Genomic DNA, 19800 nt, shown 5'->3' on the forward strand with positions numbered 1-19800 from the left:
ATAGTCGCTGTATCAATTTACATTCCCACCAACAGTGCAAGAGGGTTTCCTTTTATCCACACCCTCTCCAGCATTTATTGTTCGTAGATTTTTTGATGGTGGCCATTCTGACCGGTGTGAGGTGATACCTCATTGTAGTTTTGATTTGCATTTCTCTAATGATTAGTGATGTTAAGCATCCTTTCATGTGTTTGTTGGCGATCTGTATGTCTTCTTTGGAGAAATGTCTATTTAGATCTTCTGCCCATTTTTAGATTGGTTGTTTGTTTTTTTGATATTGAGCTGCATGAGCTGCTTTTATATTTTGGAGATTAATCCTTTGTCAGTTCCTTTGTTTGCAAATATTTTTTTCCCATTCTGAGGGTTGTCTTTTCATCTTGTTTATGGTTTCCTTTGCTGTGCAAAAGCTTTGAAGTTTCATTAGGTCCCATTTGTTTATTTTTGTTTTTATTTCCATTTCTCTAGGAGGTGAGTCAAAAAGGATCTTTCTGTGATTTATGTCATAGAGTGTTCTGCCTATGTTTTTCTCTAAGAGTTTGATAGTGTCTGGTCTTACATTTAGGTCTTTAATCCATTTTGAGTTTATTTTTGTGCATGGTGTTAGGGAGTGTTCTAATTTCATTCTTTTACATGTAGCGGTCCAGTTTTCCCAGCACCACTTATTGAAGAGGCTGTCTTTTCTCTGTTGTATATTCTTGCCTCCTTTATCAAAGATAGGGTGATCATATGTGTGTGGGTTTATCTCTGGGCTTTCTATCCTGTTCCATTGATCTATATCTCTGTTTTTGTGCCAGTACCATACTGTCTTGATTACTGTAGCTTTGTAGTATAGTATGATGTCCGAGAGCCTGATTCTTCCAGCTCCGTTTTTCTTTCTCAAGATTGCTTTGGCTATTCGGGGTCTTTTGTGTTTCCATACAAATTGTGAAATTTTTGTTCTAGTTCTGTGAAAAATGCCATTGGTAGTTTGATAGAGGTTGCATTGAATCTGTAGATTGCTTTGGGTAGTATAGTCATTTTTACAATGTTGATTCTTCCAGTTCAAGAACATGGTATATCTCTCCATCTGTTTGTATCATCTTTAATTTCTTTCATCACTGTCTTGTAGTTTTCTGCAAAAAGGCCTTTTGTCTTCTTAGGTTTATTCCTAGGTATTTTATTCTTTTTGTTGCAATGGTAAATGGGAGTGTTTCCTTAATTTCTCTTTCAGATTTTTCATCATTAGTGTATAGGAATGCAACAGATTTCTGTGCATAATTTTGTATCCTGCTACTTTACCAAATTCATTGATTAGCTCTAGTACTTTTCTGGTAGCATCATTATGTATAGTATCATGTCATCAGCAAACAGTGACACTTTACTTCTTTTCCGATTTGGATTCCTTTTATTTCTTTTTCTTCTCTGATTTCTGTGGCTAAAACTTCCAAAACTATGTTGAATAATAGTGATGAGAGTGGGTAACCTTGTCTTGTTCCTGATCTTAGAGGAAATGGTTTCAGTTTTTCACCACTGAGGAAGATGTTGGCTGTGGGTTTGTCGTATATGGCCTTTATTATGTTGAGGTAAGTTCCCTCTATGTCTATATTCTGGAGGGCTTTTATCATAAATGGGTGTTGAATTTTGTCAAAAGTTTTTTCTGCATCTATTGATATTATCATATGGTTTTTATCCTTCAGTTTGCTAATATGGTATATCGCATTGATTGATTTGCATATACTGAAGAATCCTTGCATTCCTGGGATAAACTTTATCCCACTTGATCATGATGTATGATCCTTTTAATGTGCTGTTGGATTCTGTTTGCTAGCCTTTTGTTGAGGATTTTTGCATCTATGTTATTCAGTGATATTGGCCTGTAGTTTTCTTTCTTTGTGACATCTTTGTCTGGTCTTCTTATTAGGGTGATGGTGGCCTCGTAGGATGAGTTTGGGAGTGTTCCTCCCTCTGCTATATTTTGGAAGAGTTTGACAAGGATAGGTGTTAGCTCTTCTCTAAATGTTTGATAGAATTCACCTGTGACCCCATCTGGTCCTGGCCTTTTGTTTGTTGGAAGATTTGTAATCACAGTTTCAATTTCAGTGTTTGTGATTGGTCTGTTTATATTTTCTATTTCTTCCTGGTTCAGTCTTGGAGGGTTGTGCTTTTCTAAGAATTTTTCCATTTCTTCCAGGTTGTCCATTTTATTGGCATATTGTTGCTTGTAGTAATATCTCATGATTGTTTGTATTTCTGCAGTGTCAGTTGTTACTTCTCCTTTTTCCTTTCTAATTTTACTGATTTGAGCCCTCTCCCTTTTTCTCTTGATGAGTCTGGCTAATGGTTTATCAATTTTATCTTCTCAAAGAACCAGTTTTTAGTTTTATTGATCTTTCCTGTCATTTCCTTCATTTCTTTTTCATTTATTTCTGATCTGATCTTTATGACTTCTTTCCTTCTGCTTACTTTGGGGATATTTTGTTCTTCTTTCTCTAATTGCTTTAGGTGTAAGGTTAGTTTGTTTATTTGAGATGTTTCTTGTTTCTTGAGGTAGCATTCTATTGCTATAAACTTCCCTCTTAGAACTGCTTTTGCTGCATCCCATGGGTTTTGGGTCATCGTGTTTTCATTGTCATTTGTTTCTAGGTATTTTTAAAGTTCCTCTTTGATTTCTTCAGTGATCTCTTGGTTATTTAGTAGTGTATTGTTTAGCCTCCATGTGTTTGTATTTTTTTACAGATTTTTTCCTGTAATTGATATCTAGTCTCATAATGTTGTGGTTGGAAATGATACTTAATATGATTTCAATTTTCTTAAATTTACCAAGGCTTGATGTGTTACCCAAGATATGATCTATCCTGGAGAATGTTCCATGCACACTTGAGAAGGAAGTGTATTCTGTTGTTTTGGGATGGAATGTCCTATAAATATCAATTAAGTCCACCTTGTTTAATGTATCATTTAAAGCTTGTGTTTCCTTATTTATTTTCATTTTGGATGATCTGTCCATTGGTGAAAGTGGGGTGTTAACGTCCCCTACTATGACTGTGTTCCTGTCGATTTCCCCTTTTATGGCTGTTAGTATTTGCCTTATGTATCGAGGTGCTCCTATGTTGGGTGCATAAATATTTACAATTGTTATATCTTCTTCTTGGAGCGATCCCTTGATCATTATGTAGTGTCCTTCTTTGTCTCTTGTAATATTCTTTATTTTAAAGTCTATTTTGTCTGATATAAGAATTGCTACTCCAGCTATCTTTTGATTTACATTTGCATGGAATATCTTTTTCCATCCCCTCACTTTCAGTCTGTATGTGTCCCTAGGTCTGAAGTGAGCCTCTTGTAGACAGCATATAAACAGGTCTTGTTTTTGTATCCATTCAGCCAGTCAATGTCTTTTGGTTGGAGCATTTAATCCATTTACGTTTAAGGTAATTTTCGACATGTATGTTCCTTAATTGTTTGGGGTTTGTTATTGTAGGTCTTTTCCTTCTCTTGTGTTTCCTGCCTAGAGAAGTTCCTTTAGCATTTATTTTAAAGCTGGTTTGGTGGTGCTGAATTCTCTTAGCTTTTGCTTGTCTGTAAAGGTTTTAATTTCTCCATCGAATCTGAATGAGATCCTTGCTGGGTAGAGTAATCTTGGTTGTAGGTTTTTCCCTTTTATCACTTTAAATATGTCCTGACACTCCCTTATGGCTTGCAGAGCTCCTGCTGAAAGATCAGCTGTTAACCTAATGGGGATTCCCTTGTATGTTATTTGTTGCTTTTCCCTTGCTGCTTTTAATATTTTTTCTTTGTGTTTAATTTTTGATAGTTTGGTTAATATGTGTCTTGGCATGTTTCTCCTTGGATTTATCCTGTATGGGACTCTCTGCGCTTTCTGGACTTGATTGACTATTTCCTTTCCCATATTAGGGAAGTTTTCAACTATAATCTCTTCAAATATTTTCTCAGTCCCTTTTTTTCTCTTCTTCTTCTAGGACCCCTATAATTCAAATGTTGGTGCGTTTAATGTTGTCCCAGAGGTCTCTGTGACTGCCCTCCATTCTTTTCATTCTTTTTTTCTTTATTCTGCTCTGCAGTAGTTATTTCCACTACTTTATCTTCAAGGTCACTTATCCGTTCTTCTGCCTCACTTATTCTGCTATTGATTCCTTCTAGAGAATTTTTAATTTCATTTATTGTGTTGTTCATCATTGTTTGTTTGCTCTTTAGTTCTTCTGTGTCCTTGTTAAACGTTTCTTGTATTTCCTCCATTCTATTTCCAAGAATTTGGATATCTTTGCTATCATCACTCTGAACTGTTTTTTTTTTTGTTTTTTGGGTTTTTTTTTGTGGTACGCGGGCCTCTCACTGCTGTGGCCTCTTCCGTTGCGGAGCACAGGCTCCGGATGCTCAGGCTCAGCGGCCATGGCTCACGGGCCCAGCCGCTCCGCGGCATGTGGGATCTTCCCGGATCGGGGCACGAACCCGTGTCCCCTGCATCAGCAGGTGGACTCTTAACCACTGCACCACCAGGGAAGCCCTCTGAATTGTTTTTCAGGTAAACTGCCTATTTCCTCTTCATTTGTTTGGTCTGGTGCATTTTTACCTTGCTCCTTCATCTGCTGTATGTTTCTCTGTCTTCTCATTTTGCTTAACTTACTGTGTTTGGGGTCTCCTTTGTGCAAGTTTGTAGTTCCCGTTGTTTTTGGTGTCTGCCCCCAGTGGCTAAGGTTGGTTCAGTGGGTTGTGTAGGCTTCCTGGTGGAGGGGACTGGTGGCTGTGTTCTGGTGGATGAGGCTGGATCTTGTCTTTCTGGTGGGCAGGATCACGTCTGGTGGTGTGTTTTGGGGTGTCTGTGAACTTATTATGATTTTAGGCAACCTCTCTGCTAATAGGTGGGGTTGTGTTCCTATCTTGCTATTTGTTTGGCATAGGGTGTTCAGCACTGTAGCTTGCTAGTCGCTCAGTGGAGTTGGGTCTTAGTGTTGGGATGGAGATCTCTGGGAGATTTTCGCCGTTTGATATTACGTGGAGTTGGGAGGCCTCTGGTGGACCAGTGTCCTGAACTCGGCTCTCCCACCTCAGAGGCTCAAGCCTGACACCTGGTCGGAGCACCAAGACCCTGTCAGCCACATGGCTCAGAAGAAGTGTGAGAAAAAAAAAATAAATAAATAAAATAAATTTATTAAAATAAAAAGCTTATTAAAAATAAAAAAGTAATAAAAAAAAAAGCAAGATAGAAAGAAGAGAGCAACCAAACTAAAAAACAAATCCACCAATGATAACAAGCACTCAAAACTATACTAAAAAAAAAACCGGACAGACAGAACCCTAGGACAAATGGTAAAAGCAAAGCTATACAGACAAAATCACACAAAGAAGCATACACTTATACCCTCAGAAAAAGAGAGAAAGGAAAAAAAATATGTATATATATATTAATAAAAAAAGGAAGAGGGCAACCAAATCAATAAACAAATCTACCAATGATAATAAGCTCTAAATACTAAAGTAAGATAAACATAAAGCCAGAAACAAATTAGATGCAGAAAACAAACCCCAAGTCTACAGTTGCTCCCAAAGTCCACTGCTTCAATTTTGGGTTGATTCGTTGGCTATTCAGGTATTCCAGAGATGACTGTGGAGATTTAATCTGCTGCTCCTGAGGCTGCTGGGAGAGATTTCCCCTTTTCTTCTTTGTTCGCACAGCTCCTGGGGTTCAGCTTTGGATTTCGCCCCTCCTCTGCGTGTAGGTTGCCCTCTGGCGTCTGTTCCCCGCCCAGACAGGACGGGGTTAAAGGAGCCGCTGATTTGGGGGCTCTGCTCCCTCAGGCCGGGGAGAAGGAGGGGTACGGAGTGCGGGGCGGGCCTGCGGCGGCAGAGGCCGACGTGACGATGCACCAGCCTGAGGCGCGCCGTGCGTTCTTCCGGGGAAGTTGTCCCTGGATCCCGGGACCCTGGCAGTGGCGGGCCGCACAGGCTCCCCGGAAGGGGGGTGTGGATAGTGACCTGTGCTTGCGCGCAGGCCTCTTGGTGGCGGCAGCAGCAGCCTTAGCGTCTCAATTCCGTCTCTGGGGTCCGCGCTGTTAGCCGCGGCTCGCGCCCGTCTCTGGAGCTCATTTAGGTGGTGCTCTGAATGGGAGTATTGAGTAGTGTGTGGAGCTGTATTTTTTCTATACGTTAAATGGCTCCCAATCATTTTGTCCACTTTAGTTTTGATACCTGTTGTATACATTTTAGGCTTTTTCTTTGCTCTTACTGTTTGGTGCTGCCATTGTCCTTTCTCTACTTGTACCTCTACCCCCCTTTGTACTTCACTGCTCATGAACTAATAGAGGCCAGTTAAAAAGATAATTAGGCTTGCTTGACCATGCTGTTAAGATTGTGTGAAAAAAAGACAAAGTGGCATCTGTGTAAGCAAAGCAAGTGGTCGGCTCAGTCATTTTTACCTCCTTCCAAATTCTTGTCTATGTTTCTTGATCATTGAGGTCACCAGATAAGTGACCTTAAGCTAGGCACAGTGCTTCTATAACTGTATTTACTGTAATGCTTGGTCATTCTCATATACCAAAGGTAGGATTACAGATTTTTGACATGTCTTACTGTTTAATAATATGTAACACAAAACTGTGACTGAAATAGTCCAGGCTCAGGGCAGTGCTGAAGTTAAAAGATGATGAGCCCATTGGCCAAAATTAGTTGTTTACTTGCCATACAGAGGAAATACATTGATTACAGAAAGATTCCTTCTCTTGCTCGTCAGTGTCCTACAATATCGCAGTGTTTTTCATCACATTCATTCCTAAACCTCTGTGTTCTGCTCTAGTGCCAGCTGCAGTGGTTAACCTCTCCCCTCCTTTCCTCCCAATTCTACATGTCAACACTCAAGATAGTTAACTTTTTTAATTGTAAATTATTTTGAGATAAATTTTTATGTTATGACTCACAAGGAGTTGCGCAATCATACCCAGAGGTCCCATGTACACTTCACCTGGCTTCCCCCAATGAATACCTTACAGAACCGCAGTACATTGCCAAAACCAAGAAACTGACAGTGATACATTTCTGTTGACTCAGGCACAGTGGTTACTCAGATTCCACCAGCTTTCACATGCAGTTCAAGAACCTCAGTTTTGTAAGGCAGGACCCCCCTTGGAAGGTGGGGAAGAGAATGACACCAACAGTACCAAACTAGAATCTAGAACAGGTGATTTAGAAGGAAAGAAGAGAGAGGTTAGATGTATACAAATAACTTTTGACCCATCACAGTTAAACTGATTTTTTCCTCGTATTTTTTACCAAGGGAAAACCTGGTACCTCAGGACCACCTGGCAGCAAAGGAGAAAAAGGTGACCTGGTTGTATCAAGAGTGAAAGGTGAGCATAATCAATCACTTAGCTCCCTGCCATTTTATGAAGGATGTATGAACCATTCTCTTGCATTAATTTCTCCTGTGACTGCAGATGAATTCTATAATAAGATTTGGGACTGTTGAGATTGCTTAAAAAAAATACTCCCTGCCCTTCAGAGTCGTGTGAATGTTGAGCCTAAATCCTGTGCTCAAATCCTCATTGTTGTGAATTGGGTTTGAAACAAGACCTCCTTTGATTTGCCTAGCATTTATTCGCTGCATTATAGTATCCTGTATTAATCAAGAATATTTTGGTTGTAAGCGACAAAAACCCAGCTTGAAGTAGTGTTTTTAGAGAAGTAATTTATTGACTTAAACAAAATTTGAAAGGTTAGGTGTATGGTTTGCACTGGGACGACTGCATGAGAAGGCTGTCTCGGCATCTTGCATCTTTCTTTGCACCACCTGCATTTTCGCCCTGTCTGGTTTTCTCTGGGCTATGCGTACCTGCCCCCAGGTAGCTCCAAGTTCTTACAGCCAGAGGTGAAAGAAAGCTCTACCTCTTTCTGCTCCAGTTAGAATAAAAAAGGTCCAGGAAGGACTGGATTAGCCTGGGGCATGGGCCCAACCATGGACCATTCCCCCACTCACTATGGCCAGGGGATGGCTTGCCGTGTTTGGTGTCACACAAGCAGAGGAAGATGCTGTAGGGATTGGCACCTCCACACACAACCTCCTCGTCAGAACAGGAAAAGAAACATTTCCCAAATAAGAGATTCAATGGGTTTGGCAATTGTCAATCTCCCCTTTGACTTTTGCATGATGGTCTTCGTGTGACTTTAGTCAACTGAGACACTCAGAGGAACCTCTACCAGCCCAGGGTCATGGTCATTGCCTTTATCTTTAGTCCTTTGTTTCCTTCTACTTATTCCATTGCTGAGAAGGGCTTGACTCTTTCGGCCTTTGTTACCAGGGAGCAAAGGAGAAAGAGGTCCTGATGGGCCCCCAGGATTTCCAGGGCAGCAGGGACAACACGGTCGAGATGGATATGCTGGAGAAAAAGGGGACCCAGGACCGCTGGTGTGTATAATTCTTCTCCCGCTATAGAGTTTCACTCTCTTACATGGTCACAAAGCATCTGTTTTCCCCTTCTCAGTTTAAAAAAGCTGAACAGTAACGTGTCAACATGCTGTAAATCAGAGTCACATTTGATTCCCTGCCACAAAAAGATGGCTGTTACAAAAGGTATGGCTTATTGCAGATGGTCTAAAATCCGAGTGCAGTTCATCATAGCAAGAGTTTCTGTCTCTAGTCTTTATATTATTCTCGTGGTGCTTATCTCCTTACGGGGCCCTTGTCTCTACAGAGCCCCCACTGGTTTCAGGTCTGTTCAGTTGACTCTGTAGCGTGGAGGATAGCACACAGGTCCTGATAATTACCTTCAGTTCTGTTCTCTGATGAAGAAGCACATGAGGGGAAGTGGCAAGCAAGAAAGGATGAACTAGTGCAGATCCACTGGATAGACATATTGGCTGATGGAAGGTTCCACTGATGAATGATAATTCTGCATTTTTCAAACATGTTTTGGGTGGAGACCACGTGTAGCTGATGAAGTTCATAAGAAAAGACTGTGAGACATAATCAGGAACTTAAAATATCTTGGCACATGAGGTAGTTTTGAATGCTTGCAATGCCACACAAACTGAGCTAGATGTTTTACTCGTAACTGTTGTCTTCTGAGGAACAATTATCTTTGAGACTTTACAGTAAGGAGATGGAGGCTTAGGGTACGTTACGCAAGGTCAACAATCTATCAAGTAGGCTAAGCAGGAGGGAAAACCCAGTCTTTCTCATTTCAAGTACATGCTGTTTCCACCAGACCATGCAGCCTGCCACTGAGAGTGTTGTAAAAAGGAAGGACCACGTTCTGATTTTATAGGACTCCTATCTGATAAAATACATGTGAATAAGAGACGGAAGTTTGGAAGTTGGGTTAGATGGTATTTATAGCTTTCTGGTCTTTCAGTGGATATTGAGTATATAAATAATCTTCTCTGCTTTAGATTTGGTAATCCCTGTTTCATTCATTCTTCCACTTAAGAAACTACAGTGGTCCCCCCCTCATCCACAGGGGACACGGTGCAAGACCCCAAGTGGATGCCTGGAACCGTGGATAGTACCCGACCCCATACATACCTATGATAAAGTTTAATTTATAAATTAGGCACTGTGAGAGATTAACAACTAATAATAAAATAAAACAATTATAACAGTATACTGTAATACAATTTATGTGAATGTAGTGTCTCTGTCTCTCTCAAAATATCTTGTTGTACAAATTTAATGCCTTTCCATCTTAACTAAGCACTTAGCAAGCACTGTGCCATGACTTCTGCAGGTTGCGGTGTGATAGCAAAACTAGCACAAATTTCATTTTCCTCCTTCACAATCTCATGGATATAAAAGTCATTCTTACCATAGATCTTAGCAACCTCAGCATACGATTCTTCTTTCTTTCCTTATTAAATTGAGAACTTGCACCTTTTCACTTAGAGGAAGCACTTTACAACTTCTCTTCGGCATATCTGAATTATCAGTATCACTACTCTTGTGCTCTGGGGCTGTTATTAAGTAAAATAAGGGTAACTTGCACACAAGCACTGCGATACCACTGCAGTCAATGTGATAACCAGACGCTACTAAGTGACTGACTGAAGGATATGCTGGAGAAAGGGTTGATTCACGTCCCTAGTGAGATGGAGCAAGACGGCTTCATCATGCTACTCAGAACGGAGCACAGTTTAAAGCTTGTGAATTGTTTATGTCTGGAATTTTCCATTTAATATTTTCAGACCGTGCCTAACTGAAACCTTGGAAAGTGAAACCGTGAATAAGCAGGGGACTGCTGTATTTAGAAACCAACGTCACTGAGTGATAAGTGTCATCATGTACTAACCTAACTGTGAAAAACCGAAGTGTATTTACAGATCAGATTGGGAGAGGAATTTCTATACCACCCGCTAGGGACGGGGGAATCTCTCTAGAGTTTCAGACTGAGCCTGAAACAATTCAGACTCATAGACCACATTTGGGACCAGGCCGCTCAGAAGGCTAGAAGGCGTGACCCTCAGCTTGCCTGCAGGGCAGTGTCAGGCGTTCCTCCTACACAGGAGTCCTTGCAGCTTTTCATTCAGTTGGGGTGAAGGCAATGAGATTCTCATATGCAGAAGTGTGAGCAGCCTGGACTTGAAAGCCTCCTTCTCCACGGGAGTATTATCTCCACCACAGAGCTAGCTTGTGGGGACCCCACAAGGAACTTGCCAGTTACAGGAGCCACCTCTTAAGGAAGCCCTGACAAAGGCTCCACACAGGTCTTTATAGTTCTTCCAGACCACATGCAAGTTTTGCAGCCAGGGATTAATTTTACCATAAGCAATGTGGTCTAGTAACGCAGTTGACATCCATTTTTATGCAGATCCTGAAGAGCAGAACTAGACCCTTAACCAAAGGTCACATTCTTATGCAGGAGGAGAAAGGATTTGTCAGCCCTTGGCCCACAGAGGTGGAGGGCGATAAAGTCCCTCCCTGTGTCTTACAATAATGCAGAAAAAAACGTTTCTAATAGATAAGAATTTATTTAGTTTGTAAGCCCACTACTTCCCTTAATGTATGCATTTCTATATTTTATTGTATTTGCTGTCACAGAGTGGTTCTAAATAAAATTTCTTTTTCTGTATTTAAGACATAACACATATAATTTTCTGTTTTTGAGTCATAAAACACACATCAAGAGCATATATATGTCTGTAAATATGTATGTAAAACATTAAGGAGAATCTTAGTTAATCATTTAAAATTGCATTTGCTATTAAGTAACTTCTGGAATTAACTGGCTTTCTGCATGCATTTTTGTAGCCTACAGTGACAATGATTGCTTTGAGTTCATGGCCTTTCAAAGGTTGGTGATTGACTCTTGATGCAAATGTTCTCAGGGAGATCATGAAGATGCAGCCCCAGGTGATAAAGGGCCTCCTGGACCACCAGGCCCCCCGGGCAGAGCAGGACCTAGGGGGCCTCCGGGACTGGGATTTCCTGGTCCACCAGGAGAGAGAGGGCAACCAGGAGCTCCAGGCTGCCCAGGCAAGAGGGGCCCTGATGGCTGGAAGGGTCAGAAAGGTAATTTTGAATGTTTTTGTGGCAGAATGTCAAGTGAAATCATGGAAACTAAAGTAAGCCTCTCTTCTGGGCAAAGTTATTACAGTTATGGTAGAACCTCTAAAATAAAATTCCCACAGTTCACTGTTCAAACCTTGAATGTTGTCAAACAAATAAAAGCATTACAGCACAATCAATACTTAAAACAAATCTTTAAAATGCTGAGATGTCTTTGCTGTTTTATTGGTTTGGCAAATTGCCTTTCATTCATTTCTCAGTATCAGTGTGGACAATCTGACTTAAAATTACATACATGTATATATTCAAAATCTCTCTTTTTTTTACTATCTTTTGAGATTATGCATTTTATTTGAATAAAACCACTAATATTTCATTTTAAAAATACAGCATTGTCCATGAAAACCCATTTGTAGGCATTCTAGGGAGAAAAAAAGGAGGGATTTTGAATATATTTGACAGTTATTTGGATTTCAAACAATAAAGTGACTTGTAGTTTTATAGCTGAAAAGTTTTAAAAAGTTTGGAAAAAGATTGATTTAAGATTTTTTCTTTTGTAATATGTGCATATGACTTGAGTTACATAGTTACTTGTGAAATTTTATAATATAATAATATGTTTGGTTCTTGCTTTGACAACATAGAAAGACGAATACCTTGGAATTTGATATGGTTTAAGATCATGGTCTGGAACCATCAAAATATAACATTTTTATTCATATGGTACATTTTTTATTTAAGAGCTTATGGTGTAATACATTATGAGATGAAATTTCTGTTATAAAAGGGAAACATTCCATTTTAAAGGAGAAGAAAACTCAGAGCACAACTTTGAAATTCTATTTTCTTTACCAAGTGAAATGAAGGATGACAAAACCACATTGCAAAGTCATTAGTAAAACAAGAGCCTGTATATATATATTTTTTAATAAATTTATTTATTTTATTTTTGGCTGTGTTTTGTCTTCATTGCTGCACACGGGCTTTCTCTAGTTGCAGTGAGCGAGGGCTACTCTTTGTTGCGGCGCGCAGGCTTCTCATCGCGGTAGCTTTTCTTGTTGCAGAGCACGGGCTTTAGGTGTGTAGTTGTGGCACATGGGCTCAGTAGTTGTGGCTCACAGGCTCAGTAGCTGTAGCACATGGGCTTAGTTACTCCACGGCATGTGGGATCTTCCCCAACCAGGGCTCAGGCCCGCGTCCCCTGCGTTGGCAGACGGATTCCCAACTACTGGGCCACCAGGGAAGCCCCCAGAGACAATATATTTGAAGCACCTGACCCATGGCAGGCCCTCAGTAAACGGAAGCTGTTATTAGTATCTCTCCCAGTCTCTTCATTTGCACAATTCCCCCACATCCAAGCTAGGAGTCAAATCTTGGGAACTCAGTGTTGGATGCTTGCTGCTATTTCATGATTTATCAAAGCTTCTGATTCCATTGTATTAGACATCCATGGGTCTATACATCCATTATTTTTTGTAGGTTATTAAACTGGTATTTCTTGGAATCAATATTTTTCTTATTCCCCTTCTATTACTGTCTGACAGTTGAAGTTCAGATTTCAGAACAGATCTAATAGAAATTCAAAATAAACGTAGTTCAAGTGACCTAATGAGACTCGAGAGTCTTCTTTTCCTTTGAATTCCACATATACCGTATGAAGAAGTATCTTGATCGAGTTGTCATTGAGATTCACGTTGCATTGGACTATCAATTATGTGAATGCCAATTTTTTTTTTTTCATTCCAGGTGATACAATTCCTTGTAACGTAACCTACCCTGGGAGGCCAGGCCCGCCAGGTTTTGATGGACCTCCAGGTACGATCAAGGAGAAGTTACTGTCATACACATTCCCAACTAAAAGAACTGGCAAGACAGATAAACCAATAGCAAATCCTCAGGAACTATCTAGGATATTTCTACCCTGATTATAAAGTTTTGAGGGACTACGGGGAAACACCATTTGTAGCCATTCCTCTTGGGTCCCCAGTCCACCAAACCCACTCTGAATAATATTTCTGTGCCACAAAATTTACCTTGATTTGATCACATATCAGCAAAAATGATTGCCTTTTGAGCATTTTAAAACTATATCTTCTTTCTTTACTTGTGCCCCGAGAGTGAAAATTGATTACTTGCTTACTGATTATAAGTTTTACTCTATTCTGCTTTCCAAGAGACCCAAATATCTGACCGGAAACGTTCTGAAAAATGCCCATGCATCTACACCCCGGATTACACTTTCATACAACCACTGCACTTGACTCAGTCACGTATTTATAGCTGAATTAAACCCTAGATCTATATAAGGATTTTGTCTAATTCTTTTTTATTTATTTAGAGTTCACTTAAATTGACCTGTTAAGTACTAGCATGGCCACTAAAGGTCACCTTTCTTGTTCTACGTAACTATCAATACAAAAAGTGTTTAAGCATTGAATGATGAAGGACTCTCTATTGCCCTCTATAACCACTGGCTTTCACAATAGTGTTGTATAACAACCTCCAAATTGCAGTGGGCTTTAACAAATAATATTTATTTTCTCTCTATGGGTCTGTCGTTGGCTGGAGTTCAGCTGATCTAAGATGGTCTCTATCGTCTTCATGCCTGGTCCTGGGTCAGGTCAGGTCTGCAACGGGCATCTCATTGTGAGGCCAGGGTGTGCTCTGCTCCTGTGGTTGCTGAAATGCCAGAGGGTGGGGCCAGCTTCACTTGCACTGTTCACACCTCTCATTACTTCATGGTGTTACTATCCTATTGGCCAAAGCAAGTCACATGGCCAAGCCCCGGGTCAAAGTGTGGGAAATACGGGCCACCCACCACAAGGCAGTGGCAAGGGTGTGGAAATATAATTCTGTATCAGTGGAGTGAAGAATGGTTGGTTGACTGATTGTACGTTCATCTTCACATTTGCTGGTACCTTGTCATGGGTGGATAAAAAGCACGCATGGTCACTTTCAGCAGGGAAGTGAACACTCAAAAGTTTCAGCTAGCAGTTGCATCTCCTTTGAAGTTCGTGATTTATAAGTTATTTTAGCCTAGAGAACTCCCTGTAGGAAAACACAGAAGGTTTTAAAAAAAAATCTCAATTCCTTTTGCAGGTGCTTTTTTTTTTTTTTTTTTTTTTTTTTTTTTTTGCGGTACGCGGGCCTCTCACCGCTGTGGCCTCTCCCGCTGCGGAGCACAGGCTCCGAACGCGCAGGCTCAGCGGCCATGGCTCACGGGCCCAGCCGCTCCGCGGCATGTGGGATCTTCCCGGACCGGGGCACGAACCCGTGTCCCCTGCATCGGCAGGTGGACTCTCAACCACTGTGCCACCTGGGAAGCCCAAATGTGCTCGTTATTCGTTTATTTATTTTTTTTGCGGTACATGGGCCTCTCACTGCTGCGGCCTCTCCCGTTGCGGAGCACAGGCTCAGCGGCCATGGCTCACGGGCCCAGCCGCTCCGCGGCACATGGGATCTCCCCGGACCGGGGCACGAACCCGCGTCCCCTGCGTCGACAGGCGGACTCTCAACCACCGCGCCACCAGGGAAGCCCTTGCAGGTGCTTTTTGCCTGTACTTCATTTAAGGGCAAATGCAGTAAGATGCAGGGAAATAGACTTGGTCTTTATTCTGGTGCTTTCTCCATCAAGCCACACGCTGGCCACCACCTCTGTCCTCTTACAAGGAAGGCTATCCTCACATATTTGTGTTTGAGACTCAGCATGGGAAGGTATCAAAAGATTCATCTGAATGGTGGTGTACGTCCCAAAGGCTTTCAGAAAGAATTCTTTACAGCATGGCTTCTGAGAAAGTACTTTAACACAATCTCTATGAAAAGCTTATTTGGAGCACAAGACTTATAAAAACCAGGCTAGGCACCACCTATACTTCCATAAAGTAGAAATACCCTAAGAAAGACTTAACATAGATTTTATTTTAAAAATCATCTTATTTTGTCCTCATTTGATTTTACTGTGTCTGTGTTTTGTTGTTTTTGTTTAGGTCCAAAGGGATTTCCAGGTCGTCGGGGAGCTCCTGGGTTGAGGTGTCTGGATGGGGAAAAGGGTCAACGTGGCAAACCAGGAATCTCAGAAATACCTGGTCCACCTGGTAAACAAGGGCTTTTCATTTAGGAATGTCTCATGATCTTAGTCAGCAAATGGCCCAGGGATCCCTAGATGGTGGGGCAATGGTTTTTCTTGATATAGTAAGCTCTTAGCTATGTTTCGATAACTTCTACGTTATGATACTTTTGTGATGTCTCAGGGCTCCTTAAACCTGGAGCATGAGTTATCGGCTATTATATTATGTTGTAGGAACTGCTCAGTCTAGACAGACTGTTTGCCGGTAAGTGAAAGCAATTAGGGAAACGTCATTGGCTTATAGGAAACACGGAAGTTACAATTCATTTTCTGACAAAAGGTGGCAAAAAACAATATTGCCTCTTAAGTTACTCTTAATTTTAGTAGGTATCCCTGTATTTTAAAACAATGTGTTTTTATCAAAGTACTAGTCTTATATGTGTGTTGGTTCTATATCTGTACATGTAACAATTTAAACAATTTTTTGTTCAATAGGTTTTCCTGGTGATACGGGAGATCCAGGTTTTGGAGGTGAAAAGGGGTCCTCCCCTGTCGGGCCCCCAGGCTCTCCAGGTTCACCTGGAGTGAATGGTCAGAAAGGACCTCCAGGAGACTCTGCTGTTGGCTACCCAGGACCCCCAGGAAAGAGGGGTCTTTTAGGAGTACCAGGGTCAAAAGGACTCAGAGGTGATCCCGGACGACCGGGGGCTGCAGGTATGAGGGCTGTGCTCTTCCTGTGGTCCATAAAGCCAGCTCGGTTCTGGAACAGGTTCCTGAAGAGTGTCTAGACTATCTTGCCTTAAAAATCTAGAATGTAAAATTTTCAATCAAGCATCTTCCTGCATACATGGGCAGTGGTTACATTTCTAATAACCTGCATCCACAGTGTTGCCTTTGCATTTTATTGGTTGTTTTCAAACCCAGCTCACCGTGGCTCAGTCTGTTCAATTTGATTCAGCAGCTACCAGACATCTGCCTGCTTTGGACTCCAGGACAGTATGTTAGCTCCAAGGAGCAGGGACTGGGTGATCCGCCCACTGCCATTGCCAGGCTGAAGGAGGGCAGGACAGGCTGTCAGAGAAGAGCAGCTCCATGGGGCAAAGCAGGGTGGGCTGGCATTCAAAGGAAAGCTCTGGGGGAGAGCTAGGCACGAGCTGAGTCCTGGCAGACGCTGTGTTCTTTGGACAGGTGAAAGGATAGAGGGACTTTCATTCCAGCAGGGGTAGCAGGCAGGGCAGTGAAACTTAAGATGGGGAGATGGCCCTGGCACTGATTCACATCCTTTTCTGAAATCGCTATGGATTCTTCAGGATCCCCAGCAGAGGTTTTCAGATTTTAATGTACTTAAAAATACCACGCCCCCCAAAAAACAGGGGTAGAGGTGGGGGTCATTAACATCACCATCTTCTGGGCCCCAGCCTAGGAAATTGTGATTCATTACATCAGAACTGGGTGGAGCCCAGCAGTCCAGTCTGGATTTCAACCCCTGGGGGATGGTGACGAAAAGTGGACCCCAGATCAGACTTTTACAAACAGTGTTCTGGTTCTTTTCTAATGATGGATGGGCCAGTGTTTATTAGGTACCCATGATAGTACAATAGTACAGGGAAAATGGAAGGCGGGGAAATAAGCCACATTCTTTGTCCTCAGAGAGCTTATCCAATAGTTTGTAAGTCAGAAGCATTCATATACAAAAACCCATTTAGTTGGAACGTAACAAGATAATACATTATGTGAGTCAATGAAAATAATTTTGTCCCAGTAATCCCACTATCTCAATTGTGAAATGTATTTAAGGGAAGAATTCAACAGGAGATGGTTAGTACGAAAATACTGTTGTAGTATTATTCACAGTAGAGGAACAATTGAAAACAGTAAAGAGAGCTAAGTAATACGTACATACACATACTCACACACCACACTCAAAGGAATACTATTCAGCTATTAACAATTAAAATTATATTTGCAAAGATTACAATAAAATGGAAAACATTTGCATATTAACATGCAATATGAAGTAACCCAACAATTGAAAGTGCACTGGGATTACTATTTTAAAAATGCAAACATATGAACCAAAATACAATGAAAACATCAAACAATAAAATAGATTTTTAGGTTAGGGTGTAGAATTATGGAAGACTTTTTTCCCCCTGAAGATCATGATGTTATCTTTCCAATAAATACAAACTTTGAGAGTTGGAATGATGAAATCGTTTACAGAATGCAAATTCAGACAGTACAAACTGGTCGTGCAAGCATTGTGGTGGTTTGGTGTAAAGCCTGCCGCAATGTTAGAGGTTAATGGAAATCAGGAAGAACTGCATGGATTTTTAATTTGCATAAGCAACTTCTACATTGTCTACATAACCTTATCAAGTAATTCTCTTAGCAATGCATGGTTTTACCGTGCACTTGGAGCTCACTATCACCTATGATAAGAAAATCCATTCAGAGGCTTAACTCATTGGAGCCCAGAGCCAGGATCAAAATGTTTACCTCCAGTATTGATATACATGAATACCACTGTAGGCCATCTATGTAGTGTTATGCCCTCAGTGTCACAGATGAACTGTATCATTTCAGGGCCAGCTGGCATGCCTGGATTCCCGGGTCTCAAAGGTCCCAAAGGGAGAGAGGGAAGTGCTGGGTTTCCAGGGATCCCAGGTCCACCCGGCCATTCCTGTGAAAGAGGCGCTCCAGGGAGACCAGGGCCACCAGGGCTCCCTGGAGCTCCAGGAAGTCCAGGTAAGTGTCGGCAAGTGTCAAGAACTGTGACAGGTGTGGGGTTTACCCTACTTACAGAGGAATAAGCTCACCTGTTGCTCTTTTACGGCTGCTGGCAGCAGCAAGATTCTTGGGTCAGAAACAAAGGATTTGATTATTTATGGCACCGCAAGTAGCAGGAGTTTCATGTTGGTTTGTGTCATTTCCTTGTGCACACATGGTGGGTTGCAGTTTCTGAGCCTGGGATACAACAGCTATACATTAACCTGCAAGACAGCTTGCTTTGCTTACTGGGGGAGGCACTATATCTGTCAGGCTGCTCGCTGCCAACACAACCTTGAGAAATAGCCGGAGTGAGGATGGGTCAGGACCCTCTGTTCTTGGAATACCCAGCAAGACATCAAAGAGACCCATGAGAAAGTGTCTCTCAACACAAGGTGCTGGGGGGCTGTTTCCAATATGATCTTTATTTCACCATCCAGATTGTCACCTGTTATTTAAATTCTGCTGTGCTTATCCAAATCCAAGAATACACCCTCTCAAAGGATCAAAACGAGATTGGAGCAAACCCTGCCACTACAGCTTTGTTTTTAATCACCAATAATTCTAGATGACGTTGTTGATTTCTATAATTCTCTCATTACAAATGAACAGCTTGACCAAAATTCACTTGGCTGTAGCTTTAAGAAGCACCTGGAATGTTTTCTTCTATTAGTTCCCACCCTCTCCCCACCCAAGAGTAAATATAAATTCTTTACCCTTATCCATTTTCCATTTTGAAAGACTTTATAATGCATCTCAACTGGGAAATATTTATTCAAGTAATCTGCCTTTCTTTTTATAGCGGCCAGAAAAATACATACTTAGACTGATGGCGAGTCGCTACTGTGATTTTAGCTGATAAATATTGTTTACTTGGCCACAGATACACAATTTAAGCTACCATGGATTTTTTTCCTGCCCTGTGTGAAGTCAGTTCTCAGTTTTCCTACACTGTTGTCACTGCGGTTTGTCACAGGTGCCCCAGGTTGGAAAGGACAACAAGGGGACACGGGGCCTCCTGGACCCGCTGGAATGAAGGGCCTCCCCGGAGTCCCAGGACGGCCAGGGGCAGATGGACCCCCAGGGCCCCCGGGAGTCCCAGGCCCCAGTGGGGATGATGCGCTACCTGGTCTTCCAGGCCCAAAGGGTGGGTATTGCTTTTCCATTATTCCTCCCCCCCGCCATTTTATAAACCTGAAATCCACTGCCAGGTGAAGACAATTACAGGTGACCATACTGTGGAGTTTACTGGTATATTAGCCTGACTTGGTCCTTTCCTGTGTGACTTCTCCCTTCTTCTTGTCTTCTGTATTGTAATTTCCAGGGGCAGAGTGTTCTGGTTTAGGTAAACGGGAGTGTTGGGGGGAGGGGTTAGGTCCACAGAACCTACACACACTTCTGCCCGGAGGACTGGGTGGTACTGATGGAGGGGGGAAGTCAGGGCTGATGTGCTTCCACTTTGGATGGGCCCCCCCTCCCC

General features: G+C 41.8%; 1 protein-coding gene across 6 annotated transcripts in view; it reads left to right on the plus strand.

Annotated features, from left to right (window-relative positions):
* COL4A4 (collagen type IV alpha 4 chain) overlaps positions 1-19800 on the plus strand; it is a 140645-nt gene that overhangs the window by 76040 nt on the left and 44805 nt on the right. For all 6 annotated transcript variants that reach the window (XR_003793820.1, XM_029224501.1, XM_029224503.1 and 3 more), the window contains 8 exons: positions 7265-7337; positions 8286-8392; positions 11305-11488; positions 13232-13300; positions 15472-15579; positions 16047-16265; positions 18138-18299; positions 19297-19467. Coding sequence is in view for 5 of the 6 variants with exons in the window: in XM_029224501.1 (XP_029080334.1) it covers positions 7265-7337; positions 8286-8392; positions 11305-11488; positions 13232-13300; positions 15472-15579; positions 16047-16265; positions 18138-18299; positions 19297-19467 (1093 nt within the window). In the remaining variant the exon portion in view is untranslated. The remainder of the gene's footprint in view (positions 1-7264; positions 7338-8285; positions 8393-11304; positions 11489-13231; positions 13301-15471; positions 15580-16046; positions 16266-18137; positions 18300-19296; positions 19468-19800) is intronic.

The sequence above is a fragment of the Monodon monoceros genome, unplaced genomic scaffold (assembly GCF_005190385.1).
Source record: "Monodon monoceros isolate NGI ecotype Baffin Bay Population unplaced genomic scaffold, NGI_Narwhal_1 Super_Scaffold_16, whole genome shotgun sequence".
In the NCBI taxonomy this organism is placed as follows: domain Eukaryota; kingdom Metazoa; phylum Chordata; class Mammalia; order Artiodactyla; family Monodontidae; genus Monodon; species Monodon monoceros.